The 13,118-nt window shown below is 48.0% G+C and overlaps 1 protein-coding gene across 1 annotated transcript in view; it reads right to left on the reverse strand.

Annotated features, from left to right (window-relative positions):
- Positions 1-921: 921 nt before the first annotated feature.
- PNOC (prepronociceptin) overlaps positions 922-13,118 on the reverse strand; it is a 43,433-nt gene continuing 31,236 nt past the window's right edge. Inside the window, exons 3-4 of the mRNA XM_005308457.5 lie at positions 4,393-6,111; positions 922-4,311 (exon numbers count right to left, since the gene is read on the reverse strand). Of these exons, the coding sequence (XP_005308514.3) occupies positions 5,545-6,111 (567 nt within the window). The 3' untranslated portion in view covers positions 922-4,311; positions 4,393-5,544. The remainder of the gene's footprint in view (positions 4,312-4,392; positions 6,112-13,118) is intronic.

Genomic DNA, 13,118 nt, shown 5'->3' on the forward strand with positions numbered 1-13,118 from the left:
GTCAAAATCGAATTCTGCCAAGCCTATGTTTACATTAGCTCCACTTGCAATCTGCACATCAGCCGACTACAGGTACAGCCTTCATGGTCCTAAAGGTGTAGGTGACTAGACAAACAAATGGATGTGGATGGTAGGGCACTGGATAAGATCTTGCAGCATAGGCGCTGACTCCGGGGCTGGGTGGAGTGGGGGTGGGACCTGGGCAGAGTTGGGGATCAAGCACCCCCCGGCACTTTGCAAAGTCGGCCCTTGCGTCCAGGAGATGTGGACATGGCATGGGGCACAAATGAATTCTTGGAATTCCACAGTTCTGTGAAGACTTGGCCCTGTCTCTCCTTGTGGGTGTGACACTAGTGGGAGGTGATGCTCATTGCCTTACAATCCTCTGACCCTCATCCAGAGGCAGGATCAGAGTGGGGTCCACAAGTAGGTTCCCCAGAAGCAAGACTAGAGTGGGAAGGAACTGACCCATGGTCCTGGTCTCTTCCTCCTTCCATACCTAAAGGAAGCCAGCTTTCCTCCATGCAGGGTTGGCAACTCTCACAAGTTTGTGATGAGTCTAGCAATATTTTTCATAATGCCCCCAGACCTGGAGTCACATGATGATGTGAGACTCTCAGCCTTCATTTAAAAAAAATGCAAACTTCTACCCTTGTGGCAGGAGAGAAAAGCTTCAAAACCTGAACCCAAGTGCACTCTAAAGGCGCTGAGGCAAATCACCCCGAATGCTTTATTTTATGAAAACATTTCATGATTTTTAAACTAATCTCATCATTATGTTGAGGTCTGATTGGTGATTTTTTGAACAGTTTGGGGTTATATTGTCCATGTAGGGCCTTAGCAGCGGAGGTGATCTTATATGGAGGTTTGTGGGTGGAGTGCTCAGGAAGCCAGACCCAGTGATTGTGTCGATCACAATGATACAGTAGAAATAGTAAACTAATTTATTAATCATTTTTTGCTATGTACAAGTTTAATGGAGAAATATTTGTATGAAACAATTAAAAAGAACTGGTTCTTTTTACAAACAGTAACGGCAGTGACGCAGGTAAGACCCAGGCTCGTTGTTTATTGGTCATGCTTTCATCTGCGAGTTAGGCAGAATAGGGCCGAGCGGCAGGCACGGCGCCGTTTGTCATCCTGGGAGTTACAAAAATACACCCTCTAATGTGACAGCACTGAGACAGCAGCTAGGACAAGATACATGCCATGGGAAAGAGACATAATGAAAACACAGACACCGCTGTAACGCTGAGCAAAGAAGTCAACCCCGGAGTGATTATAAAACCTTGAGGAATGCTGACCAGGAAACCTTGTTTTCCTGCTGCTTCCTGTACCAGCCTTTAACTGACGGGCTGGTGCTGCCTCTGACAACCCTTGTATACCTTACTGGAATTGAACTGTAAATGGATCCCTGTGTTCATGGCAATAAACAGTTCAACTCTTAACTGGGATGGAAGGAGAAGTACTTGGTAACTAAAGAAGGGGACTAGGAGTTGGGATATCTGGGTTCTGTTCCCAGCACTCCTCTGGGCTGACTGGATCACCTTGGTCAAGTCATGTGACTGCCCTGTGCCTGGGTTTCCCTATCTGTAAATGAGCTATAACAATCCAAGAGTGATGTGAGGCTTAATGCGATCAAAATGTGTTAAGTGTTTTGTGGCCCCTGGGGGAAGATGCTAGAGAAGTGCAATGCATTAAAATAGTTACAGTAGGATCAAATTCTGATGCCCTGATTCATACCGAGTAGCAATTTAGTCCATATGTGGGTCCACTCATGCAGTAAGGCATTATTTAACATTATTTCTGTAGTTTCTAATAGCAATATTGATCTCCTAGCCAGACATTTCCTGGCAATTCATGACCAGTTGGGTAAAGGACTCGTGGGGGGAGGCGTGGACCAGCATTTTCTTTGCACTCTCCGTCAGTACCTGGCCCAAGCCAGGGAAGCTTGTGATCTGACCAGCGGACCAAATTCGGTGATGAATCCTGGTCACGTGCCGCCTGAGGCATGTTGCACATACGCTCAGAAGAAGGAGGATGACTCAGGACCTCGCCTGCCAATACTCAGACAGGGAGATGACAGCGCTTTGCATTGTGATAGCACTTGTTCTCTGAACTCAGTGCACTCTCCAGAATAGTAAGAGGGTAAGTATGATCATTACCCCCATTATACAGAGGGGGAAACTGAGGCACAAAGAGGGGAAGCCATTGCCCGTGGTCTCACAGTGAGTCAGTAATGGAGCTGAAAATAGAACCAGCAGGTATTAGAGACACAGAGGCCATAACAGGAATATCATTTTAAATATCCTTACATAGTACCACCACTTGGAATGGCCTCTTGCTATTATAAAATAACTTGGTTTTTTTTTTTTTTTTTTTAACAGGGGAATGAAAATAAATTTCTGTTTAAATTCCAGACCCCCAGATCTAATTTGGGATTTTCAGTGACCAATCAGATGTTAACTCTTTTGTAAAATGTGGTTCCTCCACCTGTTGTACTACCCATAGTCCTTTGCTCTAATAAATTCACAATCCAGTTGCAGATGAATGCACACTTCTTTACATCCTGTCTTTAACAGTTATTGTGCCGTTAAACGGTAATGTTACACAGCTTTCATGCCCCACCACAGAGGTGGCTGCATTGCGGTAGTGGGTAAAGTGATTCCTGAATAAGAGTGGGTAAAGTGATTTCTGAAGTGCTTTGGGATCCACCAGAATGAGTTGGATGCTTTACAGATGTACATGAGATATTTAATCCAAAGGATTTTTCTAAGGACAAACTGAAGCAATGTTCTTACGAATGAATCTGTAGTTACACACAGTGAAGGGGGCCACTAAGTTTCTTTGTTAATTTTTTTTTTAAAAGGGCAATGAATTTGGTGCTGGATCAGCAGTCCTGGAGACTGTAGTCCTCTTTAACCACAGAGCAGGGGCAGTACAGGCAATGGCAATGCCCACTCTCTTTGATCATCTATTACCCACTCCCAAAGTGCCTCGATTCTGTCCTGGAGTGGTAGATTGGGAATGGGCATTGGGAACCTAGTGGTAGAGCTCATTTCCCATGGCCCAATCACCCCTTGGTCTCTGCTGAGGCTGCCAGCCAGGGGCTCTCCTGTTCCAGGTGTGTCTGTGAGCGCTCGTTTGTTTCATGAGAGCGGAGTATTTTGGACTCTCTAATCGTGTACAGTTCCCTCCCGCTGTCCTACCATGGCTCTTTCACCTCCAGCTCTGAAGAGGCCCCCTTTTTATTTTGAAACCCTGCGCTGTAACCGTGCAGCTGTTGTGTAGATATGCCCTAACTCTCCTCCAGGTGGTGCAGGTACACAATCAATCCTCTGACCCCAGAATAATCCTCCTAGCCCACAAAACTGATTCTGGTGTCAGAGTTCTTTCCTCTCCAGCTGCGAGCCTGGGGGTTCATCTCGTAAGTGACACTGCAGCGTCTGGATAAAGTCACAGCCTAAGGGTGGTTGCCAGCTTGATTGAGGAAGGAGGGCAGTGGGCAGGAGCGGGGTGAACTCATGCAGAGAGGAAACATTTTCTCTGGCTTCCTGATGGAACAGAGGGGTCTACATGGGGGGCTGTGGTTATAACACAGATAAAAATTTAGTAACCGTATCCCTGTTACGGGGATAAACCCTTGATCAGTCCAAGGTGTTAACCTGGTGTGGGGACACAAATAGGTCCCATCTACACTACAGCTTTATCCATGTTGAAACTGGGCTATGGGATGACCATGTTCTAACCCTGTCCTCTGCCAAGATTACAGTTGGAGTGTACCTGGAGCTTTCTGGCATGGGTTAAGTCTCAGAAGAGAGCTCAAGGAATGAATAGGCATTGGGAATCAACTCCCCTCTCTGCCCCCGGGGCAGGCCTCAGGCATGGTGGTGGGGCAGTGTGTAGTGAAGTTTCTGTAACCACTGGGGAATGTATATTACAGGTCCCTGTTTATGCCTGGGCTGCAGACAGGGTATCGCAGCCAGAGCTACAGAGCCTGGCTCTTTAGTTCAAGCTGTAGCAGCTCATGTTTTCACGCTCAGGAGGTCCCTGATTCAGTTCGTGGTATGGTGGCCATCAGACTTGCACTCCTGCTGGCCCATGGCATACTTGTTTTGTAGTTGATTAGCCTCCAGGGATGTTAATCCAGCCAGGGCCGGCTCTAGGATTTTTGCCGCCCAAAGCAAAAGCAATTTTGGCCACCCTCCCCCCCCCCCCCCCCGTTCTTTAATTACCCCACCCCCGGCCCTGCCTCAACTCCGCCCCTTCCCCAAATCCCCAGCCCTGCCTCCTCTCCCCAGGCTCTCAAGCCTAGGAGGGAGGGAGGGGGAGCAGCGGCGCGCGAAACGGCTGCTCGGGATCTTCCCCCCCCCCCCTCCCAGGTTTGAGAGCCTGGGAGGGAGGGCGAGTAGCGGCGCGGGAATCAGCTGTTTCGCGCGCCATGGCAGCAGCAGCGGAGGTGAGCTAGGGTGGCCGGGGCACATTTTTAGGGGCGGCATTCTGGCGCTGGCCATGCCGCCCCTAAAAATGTGCCGCCCCAAGCACCAGCTTGTTTTGCTGGTGCCTAGAGCCGGCCCTGAATCCAGCACATTTAACCTGAAGAAAATGTATTTAAAATAAACAAAGATCCCCAGGTGGAGCAGGGAGAGCTGCATGGGTGTTAGGTTTGGAAGGGCTACATTTTAAAAAACAGAAGCCCAAGTTGAAGAAGGAAAGAGTGACATGACTGATTTTAACAACTCCATCTTGTTGGGCTAGAAATTGTATCCCCCAGGGCATGCTGGTCCCAGGTAGAGAGGGATGGCCATGGGATTTCCCTTGGCTGCTCTGGAGGGGGACTACCTTGGTGGTAATGGGTCACAGGGCCCATAGGTTGGTGGATTCTGTAGTTAGTGGAGGTTTGAGTTGCTCATGTAGCCCTAATGAGACTTAGGGTACATCGACGCTGCAATTAAAAACCGGCTGCTGGCCTGTGCCAACTGCGTCAGGCTCGTGTGGGGCTCAGGCTAATGGGCAGTTTAATTGCAGTGAAGGCGTTCAACTCGGGCTTTAGGACCCTGCGAGATGGGAGGGTCCCAGCGCTCGAGCTGCAGCCCGAGCCCATGCAATTAAACAACTCCTTAGCCCGAGCCTGAGTCAGCTGGCACAGGCCAGCCATGAGTGTCTAATTGCAGTGTAGACATATCCTCAGGGACCAAAACACTTGGAAATCCATTTTGAATGTGAAAAGAGAAACCTGACTGATTCTCTCTCTCTCTCTCTCTCTAGTAAACCTAGACTGTAAGCTCAGGGCAGGGACAGTTGTCTTGTATTTGCCTTCAAAAGTGCCATGAAAATGTAGAAGAATTAATAAATACATTGGATGATTCAGAAACAACCACCACGCGGCTTTCCCCCCTTGACTCTGAGCAGCAATGAATCCAGTTGTCTGGTGAACCATTCCTAACACAGGCTCTTTGGGATCAGGGAAGGGGTTGACTTCTTTGGCCACGGCAGACTTAAACCGATTCACTATGTGTCAGTGACATGAAACAGAGTTTCCGGTTAGATCTCGTTCTGTTCATTCAGGTCATTGGTTAAGCTATCGTACTCGCTGGAGCGCGGTGACATGCCCAGGTACTGCTTCAAGAACTCGCTAAACCTCTTCTGGTTGTTCCACTTCCGGGCCGACTTCCTGACCCCGATGAAGCCCCCGTACCGCTTCTGCACCCCCTGCACGGTGGGCTCCAGCACCTGCCTGTAACTGTACTTTCCTTTGAGGAAGCCACCGAGCCGCTTGGAAATATCCTTGGGCTGCTCTTGGAAGTCACCCAGCGGGGTCTCACTCCCATTGCTGACACCCTCGTCCACCTCCCGCTGGCGGATCAGGCTGCTCACCTTGGAAACTCTCTTCTCACCTTCCACTTTGCTAAGATCCACCACTTTGGTGAGGTCATCGAAGTGCTTCCGGCTGCCTCTGAACAGGCCACTATCGTCCATCTCTAAGGGCTGGTAGGAATCTTCTTCCAGGCTGTCAGCGCTCACCTGTATGGACGACTTCCCAGCCACTTTGGTGCAAAGCTCCCAGGTGGTACTCGAAAAGGCCTTCCCTTCGCACTCCATGATGCAGACCTGCAGAGAGGAACAAAGCAAGGAGGCTTTCAATTGGCCATTGAGCCTTTTCTCCAGCGAGTGTTCTCCTGCAGAACACTAGTGCAAAGTCTGTGCTCTGCTTCAAGCCCTACTTAAGCCCTCAGTGACAATTGCTCATCAATGTGAGTTTGTGTAACCTTCTGGGTGTGGTGTTCTGTCCTATCTAGTGGCCCTGAGACCACTTAGAGAAAGAGAGAGAGATTAATGAGTCTGCTCTACTGCCTTAGGTAATAGCCATATGGCTTTTAGCTCATGCGGTAGAAGCTCATGCATTTAGCTCCAGAGGTCCTGGGTTCGATCCTGCCTGCCACTAACCAGGGTCTGTCAGTGTTACACGGTTTCCCAACGTGGCTGTTTGTTAGCCAACAATTAATAGCTGTAGACCATTGTATAGATCTAGCAAAGGCAGCATAGCGTCTTTCCTGGATTTGGCCTAAACTGCTAGGGAACCAATAATCCCAAAATGTTTGAAAAGGGCCGTACAGAATAAGGATTAATTGAAGCAAGTAATTATGCTAATTCCCTGTCCTGCAGGCAGAGCTATCTTTGGTATGCATGCAGTTCTGCACATCAGAGGAATGGCACGACTTTGTCCTAGCTGGGGAGGCCCATGACATAGTATTGCTTCTTTTTTGACCTGATCAACTAGTTACATTTTGGGGCCATAATAGGGTGACCAGATATCCCGATTTTATAGGGACAGTCCTGATATTTGGGGGTTTGTCTTGTATAGGCACCTGTTATCCCCTAGCCCCCGTCTTTCACACTTGCTGTCTAGTCACCCTAGGTCATGGGGATGTTCTAGCTGGAAGTAGAAATTGATGGAGTCTGGTATTTAGCTTTGATGCAATCTTGTTTATTTACAAGGAATGTACAAGGTCCTGCTTCCCGAAACGCAGTAGGAACTACGAAAAAAAGGAGCTGTGCGCACTCTAGCTTTTTCCAGGGTTACACTACGCTCGCCAACTACTGCTGGGCTTTCTTTCTTTGTTCTGTCTGTTCTTGGTTTCTGTGTGTTCTGCCTACACATGTACACCCCCCCCCCCAACCAATACTCAGCAAAACCCCTTCCTCGCACTCAGTCAACGAACTGCTGGGTGGGCTCTCTTAGGCCTTGGCTACACTGGCGCTGTACAGCGCTGCAACTTGCTGTGCTCAGGGGTGTGAAAACACACACACACACCCCGAGCGCAGCGAGTGCAGCGCTGTAAAGCGCCAGTGTGATCAGAGCCTGCAGCGCTGCACGCTCGCTCGCAGCGCTGCGACGACACTCACGCTTCACAGCGCTGCCGCTGTGTAGCCAAGGCCTTAGGCTTTAGTTAAGGGGCCACACCCAAAACGCTTCACAGCTATTTTAAGTGAAGGGTGAATTCGCACATCAGTTTCAATGAGGTTTTAATTTCACCCATCACAAGGTTTAATCCAGTTCATAACAGCAGCATTTAAAATACAGAGTATGTGCGTTAAATGCACCCTTCTGCTGGAGGACATTTTGAAACAAATCTTTTGTTTCAGCCTCCTAGCAAAATATATTCCCATCAGCCACAGCTATCGAAGGTTGTGCTGAGGGGGCTAGATCCTCTTCGTGCTCATCCCAACTGTCAGATTACAGCAGCCTGTAAAATGCCTGCAGCTGTGTAATACTGAGGTTATAAAACTGCACAACAGCCCCTCTGACCTGCAGAATGGCATTTAATTAGCCTTGTGTAACTGGCTAAAAATCGGAGGGGAAAGCAGTTGTGCTCACAATGGGGCTATCTAGCCAGCCCTGTAATCCTGTCACTGAAGCATGTCTGGAAATAGTTAACGCCCTTCAGGTTTTTCCTTCCTCTCTCTGCTTTGGCTGCTTGGCAGCACTGAACTGTCTGTGCAGAGGATTCACAGACAACATTCAAACCTGATGTGGGAATTATCTTACTGCCCCCATCATAATAGTATCTGGGCACCTTTTACAGCCCAGCAGGCATCCCTTTAGACACTGTACGTAGACAGAGAGCTAGATTTTCTTCTCAGTTATGCTGGTACAAAGCCTGAGTAACTCCATTGACTTGCATTGGGTGACTAGTCCACCCAAAATCAGAACGAACTCAAACCTGAACTGATCCTTTTCTGAGCGTTGGAACTGCTCCCTCCCCCTTAGCTTTCATTTGTTTAAAAACCTTCCGGTCTCCGGTTCTAGCATCCCCACTATGAAAGATGCTGAAATACACATGTGGGATGTCTGACCTAACCTTTTGTTGGTTATTTTTACAAGTCTGACCCTGAGAGGCTTCCACCCCAAATGTAGGAGATTTGAGAGATTCCAACAGGTCAAGTAAGCATCTGAACTTATGGGTTCTCAGACAATGTCTCACTGTGTGACCTCGGGCAAGTCACTTTGCCATGTCTCCGTTTGCCCATCAGCTCAGAATGATAATACTTGCCTATCTGGGGGCAGTTAATGCTTGTAAAGCACTATGGATTCCCCTGGGTTGAAAAGAGCCACAGAAATGCAATGTCTTCTAGAAATGCATAATGTATTAATTATCCAAACTGATCCTCAAGACTGTTCACTTCACCCCCGCTTTCGCAAGGACTTATCTGTGGAACCTCTGTGTGACTACTGGGGAAGCAGACAGCAACTGCTTCAAAAAACAATATCCACTCATCGGTGAAAATGATTCACGTTTCCCTTTGAAGTTTGTGCTTCTGTTCCACTCTCCCTCTGCTTATTACGGCTCTGTCCTTAATCCAGGCATCATCCGCATCCTTCCTCCTTTTATCAGACCTAGTTCTCCCCAGGCTAGGACGTGGATCAAACGACGGGTCATGTGGCCACAGCTTTTGCTGTTAGTCATGGTTAGCAAGCCTCGTGTTGATGACTAAAACCAGCCAACGGGGAAAACTGGTCCAGGGGAAAATAGTATTTTTTTGTTATCTTCAGACAGAAACCGATTTGGTCCTCTCCAAAGTTGTTTGTATGACGCAGGCTGGGCCAAAATGACGCACTGGTTGCAGCAACAGATCGGATCAAACTAAACAATGTGTGTAGAGCCTGCCAGTTTAGTCCAGAGATGTAGCTCGCACAGGGAGCAGGGCCGCACAGACACTATCTACCTGGGCTGGAGAGAGGACACACCAGAAGTATGATTGGCAACCTGGGTTTCCTCTGGGAGGTACTGTCCAAGGGACTGCATGACCAGAGCAAGAGAGACCCAGAGAAGAAGGTGGGGGTGATTCTTAACCTCCACTGCCGCATGGAGAGGGAGCTGTTTTCTGACTGTCCCAGTCAGAGGGTCTGAGGCTACCTCAGAGAGCCCATAGGCCACTCTCTGCTCTGGAAGCCAGGAGTCAGCCAGGGCTTGATTCGACTGGGACATCAACCAGCTGCATGCAGAAGCTGCCTGCAGCTCAGACAGTGATACCTACCTGCCCCTCAAACAGCTCTCTTGATCAGGCTGGGGGTGGCCCTTGGGGAGGGGTGGGGGTTCTCTCCTAATACTGCTGGAAATAATCAAGAAAAGGATAGATAATAGGACAAAACATATGATGTTGCCTCTATTTAAAGCCCATATCTTGAATACTGTGTGCAGATGTGGTCGCCCCATCTCAAAAAAGATATCTTGGAATTGGAAAAGGTTCAGAAAAGGGCAACAAAAATTATTAGGGGTATGGAACGGCTTCCGTATGAGGAGAGATTAATAAGACCGGGACTTTTCAGCTTGGAAAAGAGATGGCTAAGGGGAGATATGATTGAGGTCTATAAAATCATGACTGGTGTAGAGAAAGTAGATAAGAAATGTTGTTTACTACTTCTCATAACACAAGAACTAGGGGTCACCAAATAAAATTAATAGGCAGCAGGATTAAAACAAATAAAAGGAAGTATTTCTTCACACAACACACAGTCAACCTGTGGAACTCCATGCCAGAGGATGTTGTGAAGGCTAAGACCATAACAGGGTTCAGAAAAGAACTAGATAAATTCATGGAGGATAGGTCCACCAATGGCTATTAGCCAGGATGGGCAGGAATGGTGTCTGTTTGCCAGAAGCTGGGAATGAGCGACAGAGGATGGATCATTTGATGATTACCTGTTCTGTTCTTTCCCTCTGGAGCACCTGGCACTGGCCACTGTTGAAAGACAGGATACTGGGCTAGATGGACCTTTGGTCTGACCCAGTAGGGCCATTCTTATGTTCTTATGTACTGGTATCGTAGTGGGTTTTCACTTGGTGTTTGTAATATTACTTGCAGCTTTTAGTCACCATCCCTAGCTCTGTCTCCTGTTCCTTTCTCCTCCCATAATGACCCCCTTTCCTGTTCCAGGGTGTAAACGGTTGTTGGTTTTGATGTGGTTTAGATTTGCTATGTTAGTTTTATTAAGAGGTCAGGTCATGGGGTATTAGCCCTGTGTATGCCTGCCTTTAGGTGGGGGCACCCGTCACCTGGACCCAGAGCCCATTGGTCCTAAGGGGAAGGGAGAGGGTCTGAGAGTAACCGAGGGGGGCGGAATCAGGGGCTACACCTCCTTTCCAGATTGGGGCACCGTAGGAGGCGTACCCTTAGAAACCATAGGTGTAGTTTGACTTCTATATTTGGGGGGGCAGCTGCAGTCAGGCCAGTGGGGCTGCGTTTGGTGGGACAAATTCTGTGCCTGCCAGTGCCCCACCAAACCACACCCATATTAGAAACCTGTAGGTTTGTTAAATATATAGCTCATGGGCCTGTCTTCCCAAAGTCCAGGGGTGTCTGGACCTGGAGTCTTGGTTGTGACTATCTCGTCTGTATATCTAATAATGGGGAGAAAACCTTACATTAAAACAGAGGGCCCTGGGAGTATGGAATGCTATTCTCAGCACTCCTGGTAAGATCTCTCCTGAGTTGTGAATGCTCTCTTCAGAGGTAAGTATAGACCTGTTGGTGAACTTTATGCCACTTGAGGGAGCTTTTTCACTGTAACTCCTATGTGGTGGTGTAGTTTTACTCTGTCAGTGTTCAGAGTGGTAGCCGTGTTAGTCTGGCATTTCTATAGCATCTTGCTTCTGGGGAACCCAAAGTGCTTTACAAACACAGTAAAGGCCCACTCTTGTTATATGGGTATTACGAAAAGGGGGCAGCCTGTCCATACAGTACTTAGTTGCAGCCAACTTCTGTTATAAAATCCTATTTTTAACATCCTACAGCTTTGGTTTGGAAAATTCCTTTAAACTAAAAAGTGCCATTTTTAGTCTGAAACAAAGGAGGACTGTTTCTGCAAAGGGCTACGATTTGAGGACTTCAATAACTCAGACATAGGTTAGGGGGTTGTTACAGGAGTGGGTGGGGGAGTTTCTGTGGCCTGCGTTGTGCAGGAGGTCAGACTAGATGATCATAATGGTCCCTTCTGACCTTAAAGTCTGAGTCTAAAGTTTTGAAGAAAATCAGTCAAACTGACTTACTGGTCAATAATTGCTTACAGTGTTTTTGTGAGGGATAGTCTGGGGCTCAGTCCTCCGGCAAAAAATGCCCTTTACATGAATGCCAACTGACTTCATTGGTAGTAGGATTTGGAACCATGGCCCAGATTACTGAAAGCGCCGAGCTCCTATTGTGATGCTTAGGGTCAGAGGAGGAGTGCAACATCTAACAGACTTGGCTCTTCAGTAATTCTGGCCCATTATTTTGATGCCTGACGGGAGCGGAGCTGTCTGGAAAATCTGGCCCCAATTGTGGGTGCTGAATTCTTTTGAAAATCTGTCCAAGTTTTGGTGCATCTTGCTCTCTATTGGCTAGCTGCAGCTTGGGAAGAATATAACGGTCTTTCTAGAGCTAATGGCTAATTTCCTTTAGCTCAAATGGCAGAGATCAGTGTCTTTTGAAGCTGTAGGTCTAGGGCTTTTGCAGGGGGATTTGCTTTAAACCTGACCGTGCCGCACACACACTGAGGACAGCAAGTAGAGCATCACTTCCCCACAAAGATCATGCTAACGCTCAGTTTAGCAAATCAGCTAAAAGACACTATCAACTGTGCCTCCCCATACTGCGCCGCAGCTTCACTTCCAAGCCAGTGAGCAGAAATAGAGGCCCTGAATGCTATTGATTGAGCTGATGGGTGCGGGGAACGGGAATGACATCTGTCTCTCCTTCCCCCACCCTGCTGCCCCCAGACTCTTCTCTGTCAGAATGAGAGCAGGTGCAATTTGTAATGCTTCATTTCCAATAAAAGATAATGAAACTCCTTTGTTGCCACTCAAGCGTACTTGCAAATGGGTTTCCACTTACTATTTAGGCACTGATCTGTGTCCACATTAGGAACATTACATGCTACACATGGCTTCCTCAGGAGGGTTCAGTGGAGCTCTATTGGAGTGAGAGGCCCTTGTTGTCAGGGTTCTCTTGTCTGTCTCTCTTTAACTTGTTCTTGGTGCTGCCTTCCAGGGCACACAGGCGCCTACTGATTATGGCTGACACAGTGACACTTCCAGGGGTTGGAATGGGGGTGGGAGATAAGGGTTGGGACTGTCCCAATTAATGCCAGATCCACTTCCCTACTCCCAGTTTCTAACACCCCTTTGGTTTTAATTTCCCAGAGCCATAATGGTAGATCCTTAGCTGTGAATGGCACCCCATTGGTTTACACCAGGTGTGGATCTGGCTTAGAGTGAGCTAGACTGAATAGCTCATCTACATTTGCCAGATAGACCTGCTCCACGGAGTTTCTCTCCCCAGCCCTTTCCACCTCACCCCAAATTCCTGCCCCACACTGACAGCAAGTTGATACGATGATGAAGGACTTGAGGTCACGCCCATAACTTTGGGGGATCTGAAGCTGGCTATGACATCATTAAGAAGTCTTAACCAGCCAGCCAATTAGGTCACAACACTGAAAAACTACTCCTAAGTTTTCAAAATGTTGTGTGGGGCTTCACCTGCCCATGAGACTGGATGAGAATTAGTTGGCTGATGCTTAGAAAATGTCCCGGTCCAGTATAAAGTTCTCGCTGTCAAAACCAAATCTTCTTTCT

This window comes from Chrysemys picta, chromosome 3 (genome assembly GCF_011386835.1).
Source record: "Chrysemys picta bellii isolate R12L10 chromosome 3, ASM1138683v2, whole genome shotgun sequence".
Lineage (NCBI taxonomy): Eukaryota > Metazoa > Chordata > Testudines > Emydidae > Chrysemys > Chrysemys picta.